Source organism: Ixodes scapularis, unplaced genomic scaffold (genome assembly GCF_016920785.2).
Source record: "Ixodes scapularis isolate PalLabHiFi unplaced genomic scaffold, ASM1692078v2 ptg001131l_1___fragment_3__unscaffolded, whole genome shotgun sequence".
NCBI classification, from domain to species: Eukaryota; Metazoa; Arthropoda; class Arachnida; order Ixodida; family Ixodidae; genus Ixodes; species Ixodes scapularis.
In genome coordinates this window covers 210,713-235,212 of record NW_024610104.1, presented here as the reverse complement: position 1 = coordinate 235,212, position 24,500 = coordinate 210,713, and the positions used below count along the sequence as shown (strand labels likewise).

The 24,500-nt window shown below is 46.1% G+C and overlaps 1 protein-coding gene across 1 annotated transcript in view; it reads left to right on the top strand.

The window, feature by feature from the left end:
- Positions 1-23,541, top strand: part of LOC120845844 (kinesin-like protein KIF21B) — a 34,836-nt gene extending 11,295 nt beyond the window's left edge. Inside the window, exons 2-6 of the mRNA XM_040217421.1 lie at positions 5,511-5,639; positions 9,694-9,856; positions 12,780-12,937; positions 21,292-21,407; positions 23,310-23,541. Coding sequence (XP_040073355.1) covers positions 5,511-5,639; positions 9,694-9,856; positions 12,780-12,937; positions 21,292-21,407; positions 23,310-23,541 — 798 coding nt within the window. The remainder of the gene's footprint in view (positions 1-5,510; positions 5,640-9,693; positions 9,857-12,779; positions 12,938-21,291; positions 21,408-23,309) is intronic.
- The last annotated feature ends 959 nt before the right edge of the window (positions 23,542-24,500 follow it).

Genomic DNA, 24,500 nt, shown 5'->3' with positions numbered 1-24,500 from the left:
CCGTGCTCTTCAATGGGTCGAATGTGAACAAAGTGTTTTAAATGAGGACTCCACGCGGATGGCCTATTTTTTGCGGTTCCTAATAGTATTTTTACGAGCCTTATGCGAAAAGCATGCTTTTTTGGCCATCCGATGGCCGAAGTTTTCCCTCCGGAACATGGTGCTAAAGTATCCAACTGCCGGTCGTTATTGTAAGCGCTCGATGGGAAGTTCCGAATGTGTGCATGGGCTTCCCATAGTGCTTCGGCCATGTAGCAATGCCCGAGCTATCAGTTTCCTCGTTGGTAAAGGGGAATTAACTTTGGGCGCAACGTTGGTGCCAATATGTTTTGCCGAAAAGTAGCAGGATGTAGTGGGGTAAGCAAGTTGGTGCAAATAGCACAACCATCTTGTTGCTATAGACCTTTTCATCTCGGTAGTTATTAGACCGGCGGATAGAGAGCGCTGACGCCCTCGTCGCCATGTGGTGGCTTCAATTGGATTGGCTTCGGTTTCAGCGTGGTTGTGGCTGTGTATATGTGTTACGCCAGTTTCGCGTAATTTCGTGATAGAAATATGCCCGTTATAGCACACAACTACTAAAACTCGTATACTGAGCCAATTTCAGAACTACGAAGTGATTTTGGATCATAATCGCAGACTTTTTTACGAACACTTTACGAAGCATCTGGTCATGTTTGTCGTTAATTTTGATCAGGTTTCGCGGGGAAACGACTATGATGCACTAGGAGGATTCCAATCGTCTGCGGCCGTACCCACTGACCCTAGTTTTCAGAAAAATGAACTAACAAAAATACTAATGAGGAGATGTATAATTATGAATGCAGGTCCGCACCCTGATTAAAAACCTCCTGAATCGGGAAAAACACATGAAATCGCCAGTTCCGTGCTCACTGTCTGATTTTCGAGGACATTAACTTTTTGTGAACTTTAAAGACTTGAAATGGTATCCTATGATAACGCAGATATTCTAAAAAATAAGTGATATTGTCTTAGGCTGTTTTCTTTAAAGAAATTGAATGCTCGACAAATATTTTGATAGTCCGTCCTAGGTCGATTGGGAAATTCCTTTAGATATTGACCCTGCTAAAGTACTTTTTAACAGCGTTTCACAACGTTGGCGTTAGAAAATGACCTATTTGTTTTACTGAGATTTGATGAGGACGTGCTCGGCACATGAGATACGTAAGAGACCCATCAATTGAAGTCTGAAATGTTTTCTTTGTATAAACTTTGCCAAATAAAATGAAAGGGTCCGAGAGAAGTGATCTCCCGTACGTTTGGCTGAAGTGGAATGCTAGGCACGACTTCATGAACCTGTATAGACAGATTTCAATGGAAACTGATGCGATCTAGAATCAACAACGCTGAAATCGGCTGATTTCTATATAGACGACTTATTTTCGGCACAACATAATGTGAGCCCTAGGCAGTATCAAGCTGCCTGTGACAGATTTGTTTTCTTTCATGGGGGTCTTTGTGTTAAAATAATTTAAAAAATTAATTAAATTCGGTGTTAAAAAAATGTCAACAGCCTTTAATGACTGCTGATATGGGACTAAACATGGTGTAGTTCCTTTAAGTTCATAAATAACCCGAGCAAACGTTTATATTGCAAAAACCATCCAAAACGAATAGGAGGTTTAGGTGTAATGTCGTGAATAAACAAATCTCCCGATGTGGCGGTTACCATTATCCCGAGCATCAGATAAAATGTGAGTTCGACGTTTGTTACTTATATCTCTTATATATCGTATCTAATCAAGAACATCTATTTTCAATTTGTTCTGGAGGCAAGGCAGGACACATAGCTTTATACGCCGAGTATTTTGGTCACATTCCTTGAGATCCTAAGTGTGCAGTTGTACATTGCACTCTACTTCTTTCGAATATGCCGCCACTATCACTGAACAAACTTCATTTGTCATAAATAATTGGGCTCAATATGCGCAGGGCTGACGCTGATTCCTGTACCCTCTTCCCTTCTCGCACGTATCCAGTACGCCGGCGGTTAAAATAGTACTAATACGTTACAAAATTAACTGCAGATGTTGTCGTGCACATTATTATTGTGGCATGCAATTAAGTTATAAATGTAAGCATCGGGCAGCGATTTACAACAAGGTGAGAAACGCGGTGAAAAGCGACAAAAAAGGCAAATGCAACGCTTTCGGCAAGGCGCGGAGGGGAGAGTGGAGTGACGAGTTGAAGCCACCTTATGGCGGCCGCGTCACGTGATTCCACGATGGCAGCGCCCAGGCGACGGAGGGTGAAAAGGTCTCTAATATGTGTGGACTATATGAGAAGGGTCAGCAAGCTTTGGTGCTAAAGCAGGCGACCTGAATGTTGCGCCCTGCGACAATGTGTATAAATCCTCGTTGCACGTGCAGCTGCAATTTTTGCTTTTATCTGCACCTTCTCTGCCGCACAGCTGCCATTTCGTTTCCGAGGGATTCTGCAGTTGCAGATTTGCCTAGTGCCATACAAATTTGCCAAAGTTGACAATCTAAGGTGCATTTTTGAGATGAGCATATCATAGTCTTGTACGGCGGATGCAAAATGAAGAGGGGGCCTGGACTTCGTAGAGATGGACGGTCAGCCAGACCGGTGGGTGGCAAAACCACTGCCCCCCACTGCGGGCAAAGCCCTAATTGCAGGATATCAAAATGTAGCAAAATAAAAACTCTTTTTAATGATATATGGTTTAATTTCGCGTATGTGCCCCACTCGTCTCAAAACCTCATATTAAAAAAAAATATATAAGCTATTGTCGCTTTTTTTTCAGGCGTGCCGACCACAGTGTGCCGTGCGCTCTGCATCTCCACTATATTTACTTTGCCATGTATACACCTCTGCTCGTGCTTTTGTCGTCTTGTGAAGTGCAGATAAGAAAGAGTATGGTATAAAAGTTTTGGAAATACATACTTTTTATGGTTTTCGTATCATCCACGGTCGCCTTCTGCCCATGTGATTGTAGCTGCTGGGAAATCGGGCACATTGGTTTCCAAACGTGCTGCTTCGCATTGCGTGCATTTTTTACACATCTTTGACCTTGTCATTCCGTGCTTTGCTCTTGGGGCGCTCTGCTGGAAAGTAGTCTGAACGAATCCCTTTCTTCTGCATGGTGCTGTGGCCTCAGTGGGGGAATAGGGGAAGGATTGTGTTCACACCTGGCGGTGGATGCAAGTCAAGCGCACAAACTCTCATAGGGAGAGGAGCATCTATTTAGTGTGCGCATTGTTCTTTGGGGCAACTCAGTTCCGAAGGTTGCGGATATGTGCGAATCAAGGGGCTCGGCCCTTTAGGCTTGCAGTCCGAGAGGAGGGGCCTGGACGTAGTACACCATGCACCCAAAATAATATTGGAACGAGTCCAACCGGTTAGTCCCGTAGCTTGTGCCAGTTGACCCCAACTGGGAAGGATTGGACTCCCAGTGAGGACTGGCTGATCCAGCCCCAATGGGTCCCCATTGGTTCCCAGTTGGGGCCAGATGGCATTCCTACTGGTTCTTCAGCTGGGCTGCATTTATTTCTCCCCAGTGATGTGTTGATGGGAATGAGTCTGAACTAGACTCGCTTAGGCACTTACAATATTGTGTGTCCCTTCCGATGGTCACTTTGGCCACTCGACAGTGTGTGGTAGCATTTCATGATGATTACGAAGGACCACGAAAGGAACATTCATTCTCCCCTCTGCATAGAAAGCTTAGTGTTTTGCAATCAAAATGACTCTCAGCATATTGAAAGAATTTGCTCCTTCCCCTTAAATGGTTTGTTGGCTTTCTCCTCTAGCTTTACAATGGAGAAATCTTCGACCTCCTGATCAGGTAAGTGTTGCTTCTGGTTTCCTTGGGGTTTGAATTGATTGCCGTCGGACCATTTGATTGAATGCCTCGTGTCTAAGGTTCTCAACCGTTCCTTCTTTTGGATCCACCCCGGAGAGGGTTAAGTTAAAGGGATCCCTTGGTGGATCCCTAGGGAATGCATTGGGAAACGCGAGTGCTGACCATTTCACTTTTCTCTTTTGGCTTTCACTTTTGCTTCCTATTTTTCGCTCCTTCTTTCTGGCTCCCTTACGGGGTCAGTGTTGGCATTCTCCAAAGTGAAATATGTGTAGCTGCGCTAACTCGGTCCCCAAGGTGGTGAATCTTCCTTCCTACTTGGCCCAGCGCTAGTACTTGGTTCGCACTCCATTTTGTGGCACAAACGAAGGCAGACACCTGCAAGTTGAGACACTCTTCACTACTCTCCTCTCTATGCACTTCCCTTTCCACCGTTTTGCCCACAGATGGACGCCGTCAGCTCTTTCCTGTCATGTGGGTACATTATTAAAGGGGCCCTGCAACCATATTTAAGCGTCTACCTTTTTTGCGGTTTCCACGTCTCTTGGGGTTCGGGGAAGCCAGGGGGCACGGAGAGAGTAACTAAATATCAGTGCGTCATATTTTAAGCGGCGGACGACGCGGAAACCTCCTTCATCTACAGGGGTGACCCGCAGTACCGAAAGCGCGCAATATGCGACGTCTTTGGTCCTGGGCTCACTACTGTCCAGAGCTGCTAAAAGCTTCGTTTTAGTCGAAATACAAAATATAAGTGGCGCGAACTGTTTCAATTATTTATAAAAGTAGTTTTTGTTCAGTATTTTAGATCAGCAAAGAAACAGATGCAGTTTATAAAGTACGGAAACAAGAAATGACCCGTCGACATACTCGCCACCAAGCGGTGGAAAAGGCATACCAGAAAAGAGTAGTGGGATCAGGCGCCGACACGGAAAGGTCCCGGATGTACGCGGCGGCGCTGCGGTCGTAGGGACTGGATGATCCCACCGGCTACGAGCGTTAAGAATGCCTTCGGCGAGCAGCTCTGTCTGGCGGTTTGGCCATTTCGCGGTATGGCAGCGCGAAGTGGCTCCCATTCTGAACTGATCTTCACCCCGTGTTTGCTGTCGTTTGTGGCCAATGAAGTGTCATGTCGAATTAGTGTTTAATCGCGCAGCAAATACAATGAGAGCCGCTTTGGCTGCCTGCTGCATACAGCCTATCCGGAACATGCTTTAGTGGTGCCCTCTCGCGCCGTCGACACGGAGTGCAGCAGCCGTGAGCGCTTGCATGAGCTCACAACCCCTCTTCTAGTTCACGGCCACTCAAGCAACCAAGGACGTCATGAAGGAGGTTATTATTTCCTTTTTTTTGTAATCTTAATTTGCCTATAACTTTTAAAATAAAGCGAAATTCGAGAAAAGAAAAGTTTAATTAAGTTACTACTTTCAATGCGCTCAGGTTTGGTGCAAATTAAAAATTGGTAAAAAAAGTCATTGCAGGGCCCCTTTGAGGTGCTCGTACTGCACTCATCCGCATAATTGGTGCAGCTTAAATGTTGCAAAACTGTCTATCGGGTAGTTTCTTTAGGAACCAGATGGTGGTGCAGCATAAGTACGCATGATTTGAAAACTCCACGGTGTGTTCAAAATTGAGCAGTGCTGGATTTCATTCTATTCCAATCTTGACCCAGGCTGATCCATGTGTGTCCCATTTTGGATATATCCAGGGAAGCAAGTCTCGCATCAAAATCCACGAGGACGTGAAGGGCGAGATCTATTCCATAGGAGTGGCCACTAAGACCGTTCAAAATGCCGAACAGGTGAGACTTTAATTTTACGGCTCTTCCCTCCCCGGTGAGGTCCGACGTCGATGTAGCCAACCGCTAGAAGGCCGCCTGCCACGCTTGTTCGATCCTGGGTCCGCTGCGTGTGAAGTGAGCATGTTACCGCAGGGCTACGCCCAGTCGTGGGCACGTTACTCTTAGAATGGAAGTGTTAGTTACAATTACTTTGGCCAAAAAAAGGAGCCCTGTTACAGTTAGTTACTTTGCTAAAGTAATGCCGTTACTTGGACGTTACTTTACAAAAAAAGAATGAGTAAACATTCGAAAGGAACCTTCCTTAATGTTTCTTTATATTAGCATACACTCTATATAAGACATTGTGTTGTTCACGGTAGTGAATCATAAAGATTTTCTTAATAATCAATATCAACATGCTTGGTTCTTCCTATATCAATATTTACCATGAATAGCTCCTTGAACAAGATCATAATTTAAGGCAGTATCTGACTAAATCCACTATATGATAAGGAATTTATAGTCTCTTCATTGTCAAAATTGAAGGCGACTAGTGTTTAAAAATTTTAACATAGCAGATACTTGATCCGTGAAAAACTTTAGAAATAAGCGCGGCCACCATAAGGTATACACCAAAAAAAAAAATGCCACGCGTGCAGATCTTGGTTGGTGGCCTTATTTTAATTATTGTATTTCTCAACCAGAGAGATTTCTCTCGAATGTTTAGTTTCAAGTCCAGACCTTGTGGACTGGATCCAATCATGGTGTGACTTTACAATCGGCCAATTCTAATTTTTGATTTCTTTGGTGAGGCAAAATCAGATGCAATTTATAAAAATTGTGCAAATGTGAAGTCAATATTATTCTGATACCTTGCAATCATCTTTGTAGATGTTTTCTTATGCCACTCCCATCCACTCGCCAGTCAAATCGTTTTCTAATGCCTGCGCAGTAGAAAACAATCTTTCATCTTTCATGAAGCTTCCCTTGAAAACTTGGGAGCAATGTTGGGGCAAGATTTCTCCATCAGAATAAGCACTGATCGAGGTGACAACAACCACTACATGTAGAAATCCAAACAGCTGTTGCAATCTTTTCTCCGCCACTTTGTTATCAGATCAAACACGTTTATGCTCCTTCATCTCCCCATCCGAAATAGAAGAGACGACGTGAATATCTTTAAATGAACTGATGCCAAGTGCCCCTAGTCCCGGCTAAGGGCGTTCTTTCAGTTTCAAGAAAACGCACAAACAAGCAGAGCGACGCAGACGTTTCGAGCAAGTGCCCTTTCTCAAGTTACTGCACCCGAGAACGGACCACAAGTGGGTGACGGGAGTGAAGGCCGCTAATTGGGTCGTAAAAACAAGGAATGGAGAGAAAATGGGCCTAAAGTAGAGAGAGTGCCTCTGGGAGTTGGACGATTCAAATTAGAGGGGAAGGAAACGTGTGCTCGGCGGCAGGAAGACGAGGTTCGGGTGTGCCGTAAGCTTCCGGGGGGCGTTTGGGGCGACAATCCCCATAAACTGTTTCGCCACCGCACGAAGAAAAAATAAACGCTTTAGAGAGGCTTTGTTACATCTGCGTGCGCCGTGGGCGATATACCCTACATGGCTGATACGTTGCCATCCTCCAGTTGGCAGGACCAGCCTGGCCAAGCAGGGTCACCCAAAATTTAGGTTTCTTTTTTTAGGGGCAAAGCTCCTTAGGGTCTAGCCTTGTCCGTCCGCCGTCCATGCTCACATCGATTGCCATCCCATCTGTCTTAAGAAAAGAAAAAAAATGTTTGCGCAGTCGACAGGATTCGAAACTGTGCTGGGAGACCCCAATGGGATTTCTGGTCCATCGCCTTAACTACTCGGCCACGACTGCGGGACGAGTAGGGGGCTCTGAGATGTGGTAGTAACTCAAGAGCTGGGCATGTCATGGATGAAACGTTGCATGTAGCCACTCAACGTCTATACAGGAGAGGGCGCTGCTGTCAAATGCGTATATAATTGCGTTAAACTTTGCATGCATTGGCTCAACGTTTATAGACGAGAGGGCGCTGCGGTCAAATGCTCAAATGCATATATAACCACGTTTCATACCGCACATTCTCTTTCTGACATGGACCGTTGACGTAAGCAGTGGCGATGCGTTCCCACGGCTTCTAGCGGATCCAAGCTGATCCGCTAGAAGAACCACAGGCTCTGCATTTCACCGACCATAGCAGTAATAATGAAGTCTAGAAGCCACCCGGAACTCAGCACTACCTATGAGCAATAAAAACAAATCAGCACCATCAGCAATATCTATGAACAAAATCAGGATCATTAGCATCACCAGAGCTTTGCCCCAATCAACATCATTCAAAACGTGGAGATGCGGTCATCCTTTTTTTTTTTTTTTTTGTCGTATGCTTGACAGTTGCATTTTGCATACAATTTTGGGGATCAGTTGGCGACGGAGCGCAGTGGCATGGTTTCGGTTTCGATCGAACAGCCATCTCCGTTTGCGCGACGAAGCACGTGCAACTGCAAGCCTGCCGAAGTTGCCCTCATGTGCATGCGAACATGATTGCACCAGCTGGGGGACTCTTGCAGTTCATTGTCTTACGTTTGCTTACTTTTTATGAAAATCTGGCGTGTCGGGAAACAGTAAAACGGTGGCAAGAGGTCTATCGGAATTGCTCGGCAACACCTACAGCACTTTACACTTGTGGGGAGTCTCAATGTCTCTTTGCAGACATTGAAAGTGGACATTAATTACTAGACGAAGTCAAAGCGATGCTTGCAGCAGCCTTGCAGGAAGTTTCGAAAAGCAAGAAGAAAAGCACCCGCTAAGACTCGTAATGCACCTTTGTCTTGTGTACAATTTCGCTTTGCACTGCAGTAGTTAGATGTTTCATCAGTTAATGCCGCTTCCAGTTATTATATTATATAACTACACCCATTTTCACCTCAATAAAAAAAGCAGGTTTTGCGCAATGTTCTTGCGCGGCGCGAAGTAGTTCTTGCGAGATTTGGTTGTTGGAGGAAAAAGCGATGCTTTTGGCGTTTGGAACGTGTACGTCTTGATAAGATGACGTATACCTAGTCTACGATTCACCTACCTATATCTTAATTCTCTACATAAACAGGGAAATCAGTAATACACCGCGAGAACCCGGACTTTTTTTACTACGGTTCCTGAGGTGAAAACGAATATAGTCAACCTAAGGCTGCGATGTTTACTAGTAAGCAGGTCATTTTCAAATAAACTTGAATATCCGCAGTTTGGTCCTCATTTATCTATAGCGGGTACAATTTAAGTGAAGCGTTGCAAAAGGTGTCCTGTCTTTGGCATTTCAGTTACAAGTTGAAAGACCCCCAGGTGGTCTAGCTTGACCATAATTTGTTTATTGCAGCAAGCAAAGTGCCCTTCGTTTGTCCAGCACTTAAAACAAATATTCTTATTTTTCTAAAAATATCTGCTCCAAAAGCTCCTTTTGCTGCTCTGAAACACTATCTTGGCTGCTCCAAAGGTCACTTTTGCTGCTCCAAAAGACTGTTTGGGCTGCTCCGAAAGGTGCTCCAAAACAACTTGAGCCGTTGGCATCGTTGTTAGCGAGAATGGAGGTACTCTGGGTGGCCTGCTTGGATGGGCTTCGGCTGCACGAGCGTTTGCTACCCAGGGCGCTTGAAATGAATGCTGGCACACTTAGTATGCTATCGCTCGATTCGGTTTAGGGAATATGTTGCCGGTAGGAGAAGCGAATGAATGGGCCCACCGAGGTACCTGCTGGTGCGCTGCGTTTGCGCCACAATAGTTTCGTGGTGGTGCCCTTCTCCGGTCCTTGGCTCTGGCTTTTAGGTTGGGAGGGGGACCCATTTCTTGTTCTTGGTGGGACGGGGCCTTCATTCCCTGGTAGAGTCCCATGCCCTATTTTTTTCAACGTGAGCTCCGATAGATTTTTCGTCCGAAAATCGAAACCTGAAAGGACCGAATTGGTGGGAAAAAATAAAGCCGGAGAAACCACTTGGAAGAAAAGTGGGAATACTAGGCTTTAAAAGTGGTGCCCGAGTCAGAATAGCATGGGGCTCGTTTTGCTCTGCAGGTGATCAAGTGCCTCGAATCGGGGGCCCTCTCTCGCACCACGGCCAGCACGGCGATGAACGTCCAGTCGTCCCGGTCCCATGCCATCTTCACCCTGCTCCTCAAGCAGCAGCGCGTCGTCACCCTACCAGTGAGTGACCCTCCGCCAGGCATTGGAAGCTCTTGTTGCGAGTTCTTGCAACTGTATGCGAGGGATACTACACTTCCTTGGAATTTTTGTTTTTGCTTCGAAGGAGGTTAACACTTTCGGGGATTGCCTTGCTTTGCGACCACTCCGTCTAAAGCGCATAAATGCGGAGGGTGGTGTCCACAATTCCTAACGACCCTACCGGTGTTGAGTCTAGTACTGCCATATTTTCCTCAAACCCGAACAAAAGTGACGAGGGAAGGGTAATCTCTTGGCAACAAATAATCGTAAATCTCAGAAGTAGCGAAACAGAAAAAAAAAAAAAGCTTCTGCTGCTTGGCATAAAGCCAGCTAACACGGCATGCATGTTGCATTTGTGTTGACTTGCCTGTGTTGACATATTTGGACCTGGTGAGTGTATCTTCATGCAAAGTAGGGACTTAGGTCAAAAAATGATTTTTTTTTGTCGCTTCTGTCTTTTTATTGTGAGTGATGGAAACACTGCTCCATTTGTGCCAAATTGCGCCACGAATGAGTCTGCTACGTCTTGCGCTAAAGTGCCACTTTTGCTAAGAACTATGCCACACTTGCGCTGAGGTGGGCCTAAAAAAATCAAAAAGTAAACACGTAATGGTTGATTCGAACAAGTAGGACACAAAAAGTTGAGAGCACAGTCTAAAAGTGCGAGTCTAGGGGCTCGTACAGATAGACGACAAATGCCATAATGTAGCGGCGCTGTTTCAGTGGTCCTAGTCTCGTAGACTCTCTTGTACACCATACAGCAGAACAACCTGAATCTGGGATCCTGAAGTTTCTCGATTTATGCATACATGTAGAAGAGGGTCGGTGCTGGGAGTACGGGAAAAAAAGCCGCTAAATCGGTAATAGCGGGGGTTGTTAAACCCTCGACAACAAATTTGTTGCGTAAATTGTGCTTTAGGGGCAATGCAATGAGGGGACAATGGATGAGGCTAGAAGCTGCAGGATATGAAGAGGAACTCATAAAATTGAAGTTGAGAGATGGACTTCAGCACAAGGAACAAACAAGAAAAAAAAACTGTAATCCCATATTTCCACGGGATCGCTGATTGCAGAAACGTTTGGAGGAGGCGTAGTGTTCTATTGAAATTTCAAAAGGAGCAGGTGGATGGCATTTCAGTCAAACCAAAAAGGCTGCCAGAAGGCTCATCAAGACCTTCAGTTCCTAGCGTAGAGAGTGCGGAGTACGAGATATCGCTAACACGTGGTTTCAAGTACGTGGCACAAATCTCGAGATGCGTTAACGACGGGTTATTAGAACATAAGAGAAATGTAAGCACAAATGCGTCAAACTCAGAAATGGCAAAGCACATTTCGGAACGCAACGGTTTTATTGCTTACTGGTCAGAGACTCAAGTCCTACATGAAGAGCGAAATGACATAAAGAGAGTCGTTAAAGAAACAATAAGGATAAACTCTATAGGAAGCTGCATAAGCTGAGCCCCGATGCAACTTGGAAGCCACAGCAAAAAGTTCCTGAGATTGTAAGCAACACCCTAGAGTTTTTTTGTGTTATTTTTCTATAAAGAAGGAAAGATGTTTGAAGCGGCCGAATACAAAGTGCAGTAGTCGCCGTGTTCCCGAGGTCAGCCAGATGTAGGCCCTGGAACCCTCTCCCGTACTCGATGATGAGGGCATTGTATTGTGGGTGGGACCGTTGGTTTTCTTGCGAGTGTGTATGCTAAGTTAAGAACAAAACAGCGTGTTGGTAACGGTAATTAGACATGAGGAACAAATTTGTTGCGTAAATTGTGCTCTAGGGGCAATGCAATGAGGGGACAATGGATGAGGCTAGAAGCTGCAGGATATGAAGAGGAACTCATAAAATTGAAGTTGAAAGATGTATGTTCTTTGTGTTTTGAAAGAGCTTTCAACAAAGGAGATCTCTGCATAGAATGTGGTTGAGAGTGGCTGTGCGGGTAATTATAGGATCCTTTAGAAGTAAACCAGTTAGATGAGTCTGTTCCTCAGACGAAAACTTTCTTCCTTTTCTGCACCAGAGTGTTTAACGACATGATTAGCTACCACCAGCTCGCGTGAGAACTTCGCCTTTTTACTTGTAGACCCTCTTTTTTCGAAGCAAACCACGGAGTGAACATTGGAGAATTTCCAATGTTCACTCTGTGGTCTCTCCCGTAAGAGTGGTCCAGATTTGGTCGTGGAGACGGTTTGAACCTGTTCTCTCGTGCCGGTCCGGCAGTCGTTGAGGATTTTCTTTTTTCGGTGCCTATGAACTTGCACAGTCGCCAGATGGCAAAACCGTGTTGAGTCGACAAACCTGTGTCTGAGGAACGTACCGACGTACGACACCTTTGATTCCATCTGTCTGTTGTCCAAGATTCCAGAGAATGAGCGAGAAAGACTCGTGGAAAAAATGGCAAGTTTGCATTTTGTACAATATTAATGAACTGAATGTAAGTGTTCAAACCCAGCTAAAAATTTCCATTAAATCCAATTGGAATTCCAACTGGTTTTAACTGGAACCAATTGGTTGTAGTGGGTTCCAACTGAAAGCACACTGGACAATGGGTCTCACCAATTGAAATTATTTTTCCAGTTGGAACCTGAATGCGTTCCAAATGGTTCCCATTGGTTCCTGTAGGCTCCCATAAGCAGTGACCAATTGGTTGTCCAAAAACCCTTTTGGTAGCAATAAGATAATTCCAGTTGGAACTTGAGGGGAATTTTCACCTTGGAACGAGCTGGTGTACATTGACCGTGACAAAAAAAAGCCCAGACTGCAGATAAAAAAGGAGACAAGCACTGAGATTTTAATTTTTTTAAACATGTTTAGGTGAGAAAAAGAAAAGGGGAGAGATGAAGCGGCCTTTTTGCCCAACTTGCATGATGGACAGAAAAGAGGGCTTGAGACACCTGCAGGGTAGGGCCAATGTTTTTCTTTGTTGTCCTGCTGCTGGAAGGTGCGGAGGAGGAGGAGGACAGTGGAGAGGCCTTGAGCGAGTTTGAGACCCTGACGGCCAAGTTCCACTTTGTGGACCTGGCCGGATCGGAGCGGCTCAAGCGGACTGGAGCCACGGGGGTCCGTGCCAAGGAAGGAATCTCCATTAACTGCGGCCTCGTGAGTCCTCTCTCTTCTGGTGCTCAGAGCTACCATTGGACTTAACAGTTACGGGGATCAAAGGAAAGCAACATAGAGGCTGAAGACAGAATATTTTGTTTTGCCAGGCATCTCCTTGGAGCAGATAAGCAGGATGTGCTTCGTGACCCAGATGAGGGAGTGTGTCCCTCTCTGCAATGTCTTTCCATCTTGGCCCTTCCGGCTTCGGAATTCCACCGGAATAGGCCCTCTTCAAATGTCTCCTTGTGGCAGTCCCAAAAGCCCCAATATTGCCGCTCTAGTGGCGGTGATAGGAGGTCTTGCTCGGTTAAATCAAGCACCCTCGATTTCATGTATCGAAGGTGACGTAATAGGAAAAACATCTTTTCCCCTTTCTGCTTTCTGCTTTCGAAGACGCTCGCTTTTTTTGGTGTGGAGAAGCCGTGTACTGCTGCCATTAGGGCGTCGGTACAGTGCCTTAAAGGACACATGCGAAGGAAAAAACTATTTTTTAAACAGGCTACGTGGAAAAAGATTATTAAAAATGAATTTACAACGAAAACAAAAATTTAGAGCAATATTTACGGCGCAGACCGAATTTGTAGTTGGCGCCCGCGGGAGTTGCCGCTGGTCACGGGGTAGGTCTGTGCGCCGTCGCCGCAAAGTCACGTTGCCGCCGCACGTTGAGCGTTGTGCGACGCCGCTTCAACACGTTTCGTCACCTTGCCGTCACCGGCGCTGCACAAGTCCATCCCCTTCGGGCCGCAGTCATCTGACCAGTGCACAGGTCTATCAGGTCTGCTCACACTTTTTCGGGAGTTTCTTTTTGGGCTCTAAAAGTTACTTATTAATTCTAATTTTTACAGCAGAGCTGTTAAGGGCTAGGTTCCTCAGGATCGTGTCGGGTATATCGCCACAAACCTGCCTAAACAGCTACCGCCATGTATAAGTGTTGGTGGCAAGCACACAACCAGTATGGTTTCCGCCGTCGCTCGTAAATGGCGGCAACCTAGGAAACAGCACAAAAAACAGACGACGACAAAAAAGCACACGTAATGAGTGCAGCGCTCGTCACGTTTGTTTCTTTGTCTGTTTTGCACACTGTTTCCTACGCTCTTATCAGTTTCGGTTTGGACTCGCAATGGGTCGGCCGCGCGCCCTTTCGGGGGAAGGGGACAGGCTGTGGAAGGAGCGGCGACGTACGCAGCAGTGCGAATGGGTCTGCAACCGCCGCAAAGCCGCTGTTGCCTCGACTTCCACTGCGTCCAGCACTTCAGATTCTCTTGCCAAAGAGCACGTCGCTCGCCTGGAAAGCCGCTGCCGAGAACAGAACCAGCGATGCAAAGGGCGCCGACGGGCTAATGCCACGGACGACTATCGTGCCGCGGAGGCCAAGCGCAAGCGCGAGGCCCGGCGACTACTGCACTCCACGCCGGCTGAACAGTTCCCGGGGTAATGGCGAGGTTCCGGATGGAGTTTGTGGATTACCTGTTTGGCGTCACGTGCGAAGACGTTGAAAAGATGTTGGTCCTTTTACGTCACCTTCGATACGCGAAATCGAGGGTGCTTGATTTAACCGAGCAAGACCTCCTATCATAGCCATTAGAGCGGCAATATTGGGGCTTTTGGGACTGCCACAAGGTGACTTATGAAGAGGGTCTATTCCGGTGGAATTCCGAAGGCGGAAGGGCCAGGTAGCCCAAGATGGAAAGCCATTGCAAGGCGCCGTGTGCGACCGACTCGGGTTCACTGGAAACGCGTCTACGATCGGCGGCGTGTCAGACGAGAAGTGGGAATCGGGCACGTTGCGGCAGTGTATCGAGTACAGCTCCGCTGGTCTTCCTTATTTTTTTGTTATACTTCAAGCAAAGATGATGAAGTTACTTTTAAAGGCTTCTGAAAGGGTGCAAACACCACGTGACAAGTAGGGACCAGTCACGTGACAAATAGAGACCACTTTTCCGCGCCACCTGCGAATGCCAACAACAAATTCGTATCGTGCCTTAAATATAGCTCTAAAAATGTTACTTTTTTGCTGTAAATTCGTTTTATGACTTCGTTTTCCCAACCAGGTTGTTAAAAAAATTTTTCCTTTCCTTGTGTCCTTTGAAGGGCGTAGTGTAGTTACTGCGTGGCCAACACCATGCATCGAGAACGGCTGCTCCTCGGAAGACGGTGTAGGTGGCGCTTCGCAGCTCCGTTAGGGTGCCTTCATTGGCCGGCAGATGCAGGCACCCTACATCGCACGTCCAGGCCGATCTGTTTCGTCTGGTCCAGCGTCTGTCAGAGTAGTTGGCTATTACATTGAAACAAATTTTTGCGTCAGTGAACATGGCTCACCCTGATGATCACAGGTGATCGAAACAACGTCACCCGCTTTGAAAGACATGCACACAAAGCGCCCAAGCGACTTGCAACACAGTCGACAGCTGCGATTCGGCCAGAGCTGGCCGGAGCCGAGCGGCCGAACCGAGCCATAGCCGAAACGACAATGCTGCAAGTGCCAGCGCCACCCGCGGCCGTCTTCCAGCGCTGTGCCGCTTCTCTGGTTGTGTTTGTTACACTATCCCTTTAAGCCACTGTAGCGTCGGGTTTGGCTTTGCACACTGTGGGCAGACTGAATTTCGGAAAGTGTCTATTCTGAAGGTGACTCCATGCATTTTTTGCCGTCGTTTCACTCGATGTTCAAGACATGCGTTATTCGCAACTCCAACGCCCAATGTGGCCGGGCGGTAGTTCCAAGATGGCGGAAGAGACGGTGATAGATTCTCCAGGATTTCATGTGCGGCTGCCTGCTGACGCTGGTCGGTGTGCTAAAAATGATGTCGACAAATGCGATGTGGTTAGGGCAGGATCATACTACAGGGGACGGAGGTGTTGATGCGTGGTAGGAAAAGGAGCATGCTGATATTTAAAAGAAACTTCGACTTGCGAAGCTTTGTGGTGAGTGAGCGCATTTTAGGCGCCGGCACCGTCACTGTTTGTGGCAAAATATTTTTGAGGGTGATATTGTGTTTGTGCCTTGCCTGGCCTCTAGTGCTCTAAAAAGTGAGCCGCGCACGGTGGCCATCAAGTTGCGGAAGAACCACAGTATTGATATATTCGTGTCACTGGCTCGCAACTCGCTGCTCACTGTCTCGGTTTTAGTGTGTTGCAACACGTGCTCAAACTGCTCCATGGTTATGGATAGGAAGCTTGGTACCGCAGGCTAATGTGCACTGTAGCATAGCAACTGGAAGCTCGCGCTGCGCCTTTAAAGCACTATTTTTAGCGCGCGCCAGGAACGTTGCCGTGCTGACGGTAGCCAACGGTAGCCTGCGATAATGCTATGTTAAAACTGCCTATTAACATGATCGGCGTGTTTAAGGGTTTTATTTACTGCTCTATCAAAAATAAATATTTTAATATACCCTACATTTTTTGTACCATGTTACTTGCAATGTTGCAGCCCCTCTTTCCAAAACGGCCCATTCTAAGTTCTCGTCACGAACGACTGGCTGCCACAGACGCGCTTAAAATGCTTGGAGCATTTCTTTGTAATTACTTGCAAGCCAGTACCATATTTTCCGTGCTATAGTCTGCACATGGTGTATAGTCCGCAAGGGCGGATTAGGGGTCAAAAATGAAAGGTTTTGCTTAGATAGTCCGCACATGGCACTTAGTCCGCATGCGGCACATAGTCCGCATTTGGTGCCTAATCCGAACGTAAAGATGATCGTACATAGCACACCTTGACCAATTCCTGCTGTGTTGGCTGACAAACAAGCGTGTATCATACACAAATCACTAATTTACTCTGTTACTCATAAGGTACTTCGCGTCTTGTCACATTAAACAATCGTAGAACATTTCAAAACCTGGTATGGTCTGCACTTGTACATAGTCCGCAGTGGGTAAAATTTCAACTTTTAAACGTATGTAGTCTGTGGACTATAGTCTGGAAAATATATTATGCGTATTCTTTCCTTTGAAACTGCTTGGAATAAATTGTCATGTTTCTTGTAAGGGCCTTAAAGTGCAAAACCATTCCCGATGTGTATTGCTCGACATACCGTTACGCGACCAGATTTCTCCTACTTGGGGCAAAGAATAGACTTTTGTTATGCGCTAGAGCTCTACATTACTAGCGGGAGGGTTTGCGATTACGTTGAACACAGATTGACCTGGAGGCCTTGCACAAGACCGACCAGAAATTCCCAGCGTATGCGGTATGCGAAAAGTCCCTAATGAAACTAAGCATCCCGGCCCCTTTGTGCAGTGCTGTTGCGAGGCAGAACGCAAGAATTCCTATTTAAACGCGGTCACTTTTTTTCGTTAAAACGGCTTGGTGCATGAAAGCGGACAGTCCCTGTCGTCCCCGCTCCTGTGGTTCCTCCGTTTGTCCGCGAGCGGGTGAGCAGCGGTCTGGAGTTGGGAAGAGTTCTCAGGTCTTGGGACCCCAAGAACCTTTGTTAGGGTCCCCTTAATCAAGTGAAGGAACTATTTTAAAGCTATTGAGTGGGTAAAGTTAATGATTCTGTATCTGAATGCTTCGTTTGCACGCAATTACCATATTTGCAGGATTATAATGCGAGGACAAGTTTTTATGCCCTCATAATAAAAGAAAAAATTTATTACTATTATAACGCAAGCCGAGGGCCGTGTAAATTTCCCGCACTCGGGGGCATAGCAGAAGTGCAAAGGCAATGGATATAGAAGAAATATCAGTTTATGTTTTGACTGCACTCATCCCGACTGCCTCATGTCCTTCCGTTTACAATCCACTTGGCGACTACGCAAATAAGCAGCAGCAGGGCACCACGGCTTGTCTGTTAGTTCCTCTTTCTTTGACATGAGCTCCTCAGCAGCCCACAATAGCAAGGCACAAAGCAGAAGCACCAACACCAGGCCACTCTGGAGCAGAAACTGAAAAATGCAGGAAAAATACTGCTGAACCCGATAACAATTTTTGTTCTAATCCCTCCACATAAACAAACACCTAGTGTTGCACGGTTGCGTAAACACGGTGGGTGGTCTTAGCTTGGCTTCTGTTGACTTGGCTTGAATTGGCCAGTGCCCACATTGCTCCGTTTCTGCGGCGTGCACGTGTTGCGCAAACACGAAAGCAAGCGATAAAAATACTTTTTATGTTTCCTACTCTCCTCCTACAGCCCCACTTCTTTTCCCACCCCATCTCCTGCCGGAGGGATGGCTTTCTACATACTCACTTTGCGCCTCCTGGCTGAACTCCGAACAGAACACAAGGTGCGTTTTGGAACACGTAATTCCAAGGAAAAACTCGCCTTATGTTTGTGGAAATTCAATAGTTGTTGCCCCCTTTCGTCCTCCCCAATGGATGGAGTTCCCTTTGGCCGGTCCCTAAGGGGTCCCTGCAACCTGGGTGGGTGAGAAGCACGGAGTCGCCCAGAGTGTCCCCGCTGCTGGCAGCTACACTCATTTGACTCACTCTCACCAACGCGTGCAAAGAATTGTAGCCCACTAAAGGTTGCACTTGAAATGGAATACGGCGGTGGGCACACTGTGTGCACCTGGAGGGAAACAAAAGCCAGCAACTGCGGGCATTTGGAGATTTCTGGAACCCTGTATTCCACTCTAACATCAAGGAGGGAGGGCACACAAAGAGCGTTCCCAGCTGCATTGAGACCAATTAGATAGCCAATTGGAACCAATTTGTGGAAACCAGTAGTGTTCGGGAACTCCCAATTGGAATTACACACTGGTATTTTTCTTACTGGAACCGAAACCTATTGTTGTTTAGGAATCCATTTGGAAAAAAAATGCATTTTTTTTCCATGGAGGCCATACCCAAATATGTTTGGGGGAGACGTGGTAACCCTGGAGCGACGGGAGAAAAAAGGATGGGCAGACGCAACTCATTACTTGCTGGGGGCTCCACTTTGATTCCACTTGGTAGTTCAGAAGGTTGTGCTTGTTCACGGTCAAGCACGACCTCTGCGAGGAATTCAGATTGGATATAAATAATGATTGAGATTCATTAACACGAATCACTCGAGGTTTCTAGGTCTTTTTAAATAGTTTACTCGCCTAGAAGTGTCAGATGTTCCTCTCATCCTTTACAGATATGAGGAACAGCAAAATTTTAAAGGTCTTTATTTTTTTATTGCTTTTAGACAGGGAATTAAACTAGCAAATACTGTAAAATACGTGAATAAAGACTTGATACCTAACCACTACACAAAGTAGAATCCTAGCTGCTGTCGTAGTGGTCCTGACCTTCCACTTAAAATGGGCAAAAATACTGTAAAATAAAGGGCAAGGGCCCACTCAAAATTTGGAGATACAGTAAACTTCCGTTAATTCGACATCGACGGGACCTTGAAATTTGGTCGAATTATCCGAATGATTACATTAAAAAAAAGGACGGAAAAGCGGTTAAAATCAAACTTCCTTTTATTGTCCAAAGTACTCACGAATGGTCTGCTGCCGTCTGCGCTTAAAACGCGCGTCCAAAAGCATGCTTCGGCTTCGGCTTCGACTTTGGCGCCGAACGGTCAGACCGTCGGCGACCAAAAAAGAAAAAGAAGAAAAAAGGAAAAGAGAACTCGCGCTTTCTGGTGCGCAAGATGGAGCGCACACGATGCTACAGAAAAACGCTTTGAGAGCAAGAGTGCGCGCTGGGTCATGTGCACCCGACCATGTGCCATGTTCTCCGCGCCACTCCACGCCAGGTTGGTTGCACTGGCTCGTGTCATTCGCTAAGGTCCATCTCAACGGCGTAGAAGAGCAGACGCATAATTGCGCACGTTCTTGCAGCAAAGGGTCAGTGTTTCGCCGTACGTTGGTGGCTTTTCTGCGGTGGTGCCGTGAAATGTGAGTCCGCGTGCATTCGCTCGGGACGAATTATACAATACAATACTTTATTTCTTCAGAAATACTGGAGGGGTCCCGAGCCATAAAGCTGCTAAAAGCAGCTTGACTGGGTTCCCCTTATACATGGCAGCAGCTCGGACAACAAGCATAGAAAACACTTTACCAGGATGATAAGAAAAATAAAACAAGGTCACGTAACATGGAAGTAGCAGAAGAACAAAATTAGTCATGAATACTTGAAACAGTAGGTACGTAAGTCTTTTTTATCCGATGCGGAGTCTTCCCGAGTTCAAACTATCCAACTTTTCCTCTTATAGAAATGTATGGGCGCTCGCCGGGACTTTTGAGCACGATCGAATCAAACGAAAAGTCGAATCAACTGAGGTCGAACTAACGAAAGTTTGCTGTAATGTGAAAAAATAGGGGATGGTCGCTTGTCCGGTTATCAGCTTTACATATCAGTGTACTGCGCGTATTTCCTCAGATCTTGCAAATTTGGGTGGGGGCGCTAAACGGGGAATGGGTGGATGCGCGGTATTCTACAGGAGGATCCATTTTTCCCACCGAAATTTTTTGAAAAACACTTATAAGTTTTGTTTTTATAAGTTGTTTATATAAGTTTTTTTATAAGTTGTTTATAAGTTGCATTCTCGCTAGAATTTTGCTGTTGCGAAAATGGACGAGAAAGCGCACCTATTACTTTCCATGATGCTGTCCTTGGATTTCAGAATCGTAGAAAATGAGCTGCACTGGGTGCTGAAGTCCTCCGCAATATCGGACTTTTTTTCCGCCTTTCGCAGCTTCGGCTATGATTGCAGACTTCTCCTGAAGCGTCAAAACTCGCGCTTTTTAACGGGAGGCGGCATCTTTCCGACAGGCCACATAAAAGGTAGTAAACAAGGAGTGAGCGATCTCTGAGTGCACGCGGCAGACGGCGAAATGGCAGCGGGCGGCCGGCGGTGTCGTTGTGTGAAACGTCGCATACCTACGTAGTTGCCAGCAGATGGGCTGGCAAAACAGTTTTCAACAACCAAAAAAAAAAAATCTCGTCGCCTTTGTTATAATTGTTCGACTGAATGCAAACAGCAATGGCCGCGCCGATGCTTGTTGAAAATGTATGTGCCTGACTTGTCGGATGAGTGTGCTGCTCCCTTCTTATACTTCTGGGTTTCCAACTGGCTCATGTCCCGAAAAACTGTTGCAGATCACTACCTGAAACTTTTGTTGATGTGGGACTGCTTTTTTAAAAACTCTTCGCTGTTGATAGGGTGCAAATGTATTGAACTCTATGGACGTTGGCCGAGAATTTCGTTCTTGAGGAGTTCAGCTGTAGTAACTACATTGACAACCCGCGAGAAAACTAGCTCCATTTGTGTAGTTGGGACGCAGCTCTACGGCTCGGAGAGACCCGGTTAAACGTTGATTGAGGAAGACCCTGTGAAGCTTTTTGCCCCTAGTGTGGCCATTGGGTTGGCCCACGAGCACGTTTTGGGTATTCCTGCCACTTGGCACGTGCACGACTGCAAACAAGTTGGGCATTTCAGCTGGCTCTGGGGAACGTCATCTCCGCACTGGGCGACGCCTCCGGCAAGATCTCTCACGTCCCGTACCGGGGCTCGAAGCTGACCAGGCTACTCCAAGACTCGCTGGGCGGGAACAGGTCAGCTCTCTCGCAAATATTTGACATTGCATCAAATACAGAATTGAATACTTTTGAATTTCAATACTCGCATGTAATGTCGATTAAATGTCAGTAAGGTAATAAATCGCAGCTGGAATTTGTTTCCCCAGAAATGTACATTTTGTCCCCGTGGAAGCACAAAGACAACGTCTGCTTCAAAAAGACCTGCATCAAATTTTTTCCTTGTTAGGTTAATGGCCGAGGTGACCAGCTTTGACTATGTGGATAGTTTTCACGACAGCCGCAAAGTGGAAAGTTGAGCCAGTTGGTTCTTTAAATAATGAAAAGCGCCGAAAAAGACAAAAAAGTGGAACGACACAAGTCGCACTCGCAACTGTTTTTTTTTTTAAATAAACCACAGTTGCGAGTGCGCCTTGTGTCGTTCCACTTCTTTGTCCTTTTCCGGCGCTTTTAATTATTCAAAGATTCACGACAGCCCTTCATTGCAAAGGGGAAAAGGCAGCCTCGTTCACGCTAGCAGTGTTGCACGATAGGCATGAAAGCTGTTTTATTGCATAGAAAACAACTACAAATGAAACAATGCCCACCTTATTCATTTCGATATATGTTGGCAGACTTTTAGGCAAACTGCCGTTTAAAAACGGAGATGCCCTGCAACTTGAGCCTTTCTCCGAGCACGCCAGTGCAAAGCTGCCTGCTTAAGGGGACATGCACCGGGGGAAAGCAGGGATTTTATTCTTTACGGTAACTGAATGAAATGTTCAGTTTATATTTCTTTTTCTTTTACAAACTGTTTTGATATACCTTACTTTTTATGTTCTGGAAGGAATGCACATTATGATATTAGGTACTCGAGTTTTGTGGTTTCATAAAATCTTGGTGAAATGGAAACATTTTAGTGGATATACTAGCCTTTCTAGAATTTTACATAAATGATATTGATGTAGCCGGTCAATATTGTATATTTACGTTTATTTATATTTACTCTAATTACAAATTGTAATCAGTATCGGACATGAACCCTTAATTATTATCGAAGATTGCAGTCGTCATTTAATTTTTGAGCGGTGTCCCGATACACGTTGGCTCAAGAAAAGTCGATGGCTGCCTCAACATTTTGCCTAGTACAACGTCTGCTACAAAAAGTGGGATGCCGCTTTCATCACCTTTCCAGTTAAAACTCGGCCTAATAAACCAGAGAGGGGGGGGGGGGGCCGCAAATTCCTCGGTAAAATGGGGAACTCTTTGGAATCAGAAATGCGGCATGCAGAGAGCTTCGCTGACACCTGAATCCCGAAGGGCTCACGTAGGAGTTCAGTTGGTGAAGGAACTCCAGGGAAAACGAAGGTTTTTCTCTGACATGGCAATGTCATGGGCAAAGCATGAGACCTAGCAGAGAGGCAAAAAAAAGACCTCAAAGGGTATTTCCCAAGAGGGTAGGGAGAAGTGTCTCTTGTGGAGCATGCATGCTCCACAAGAGCTGGACCGTCTATGTTGCCTAGGCCCCACAGGAGGGTGAACAAATGAAGCGCCTCGAAGCGCCATCTGGTAAAATGGACTAGGAAAAGCTAGTTTGTTTTTCCCTCCTGCAGTCTTGTTGCTCACGTGCCAGCAACAAAGAGGCAGTTTAAACAAACATTTTTTTTCCGGGATTGCTTAATTAAATCGGGTTGGCGGTCACGTTTATGCGGTTATTTCGAGGTAATGAAAGCGTAGAGCCCCAATGGGAATCTTTGGAGGGATTAGAACATGTTTGTTAAATCAGGAATTTCGTAAATTAGTTCTTTTTTTAATAGTTGAAAAACAGATACTCCGAACAGCAAAAAAGCGCTCTGAATTGATTTCACTGGCAAAGGCCATTTGTGTATTTGGTAGTGTACCTTGGAACGCTTGTGTGGAAGCCATTTGTAAACCCTGCAGCCGCACCCTGATGATAGCGTGCGTGTCGCCGTGTGACCGGGACTTCATGGAGACCCTGAACACGCTGCGGTACGCCAACCGTGCCAAGCACATCAAGAACAAGATCACGGTGAACCAGGACAAGTCGAGCCAGACCATCGCCCTGCTCAGGCGGGAAGTACAAGACCTGCAGCTGGAGCTCATGGAGTACAAGCAGGTAACTTCAAACATCAACCGAGATCTTCGCAGTTGAAGAATGGTTAAATATTTGATTGGTATTCAACTTTTTCGTGGGTACCGTATTCACTCGCATATTGAACACACTTTTTTTTCCCGAACAATTGACACATATCTGGGAGGGGGGAAGGGGGGGAGGGGGGGGCGTTCATTGCACGGGGTATTTTTGCATTTACACACTATGTGCAAATGTCATATCAGGTGCCCATATGACACGGCAAGGTACTGTGGCACGTCTTCAGTGATGGTGGCGCACCCACGGCTGGTCGTGGGCGCACCACAGTAACCATGATTTATAAATTGCAAACCCTTTTAGGGCGTTTTCGGGGTTCTTTTTCCAAAGGAAAAGCGCCCTACGAAGATCACTCAGCACGAAAAGCAAGGCGACCGTTCTTAGGCGATATATATTGCTAGTATCCGGCGGGCACACTCAGGTATAATCCGCGATCACGCATATAAGAACTTGTACGAAGTCCAACCGTCGACCGCCAAAGCCCGCCCGCACGGATCAAGTTCCATTCATGGACTGGCTACCAGACACTCTCAGCCTACAGCGGAGCCTGTACCTTACTGTGCCATTTTGTTACGGATTAAATAAATGCATTTAAATCAACAACTAAATACTATCAGTTTACTATCAGTTTATGCTTGGAAGGTGGAAAGGAAAAAAAAGCTGCCACACGGCTTGACTAGTCCCGAGCCACTTGAATAGCAGTTGAGACGCAGGCACCAAAGTATTTACGCATGATTAGGAAACAAACGAAAACATGAGAGAACACGAGAGAAAAATTGATTAGTGTCATTATAGAATGCAAATTCAGTTTGAACAGACTTGCATTAGGAGACAGAACAACTTTAACCCCCCAAAAGTAACACTTTTCTTCTATTCATTTTGGTTTGAGATGAGTACCTCCACACTTGGCTTCTATTAGGTTTGTTTTTTAGATGAGAATGATTGATTCCCTTAAGCTGCTC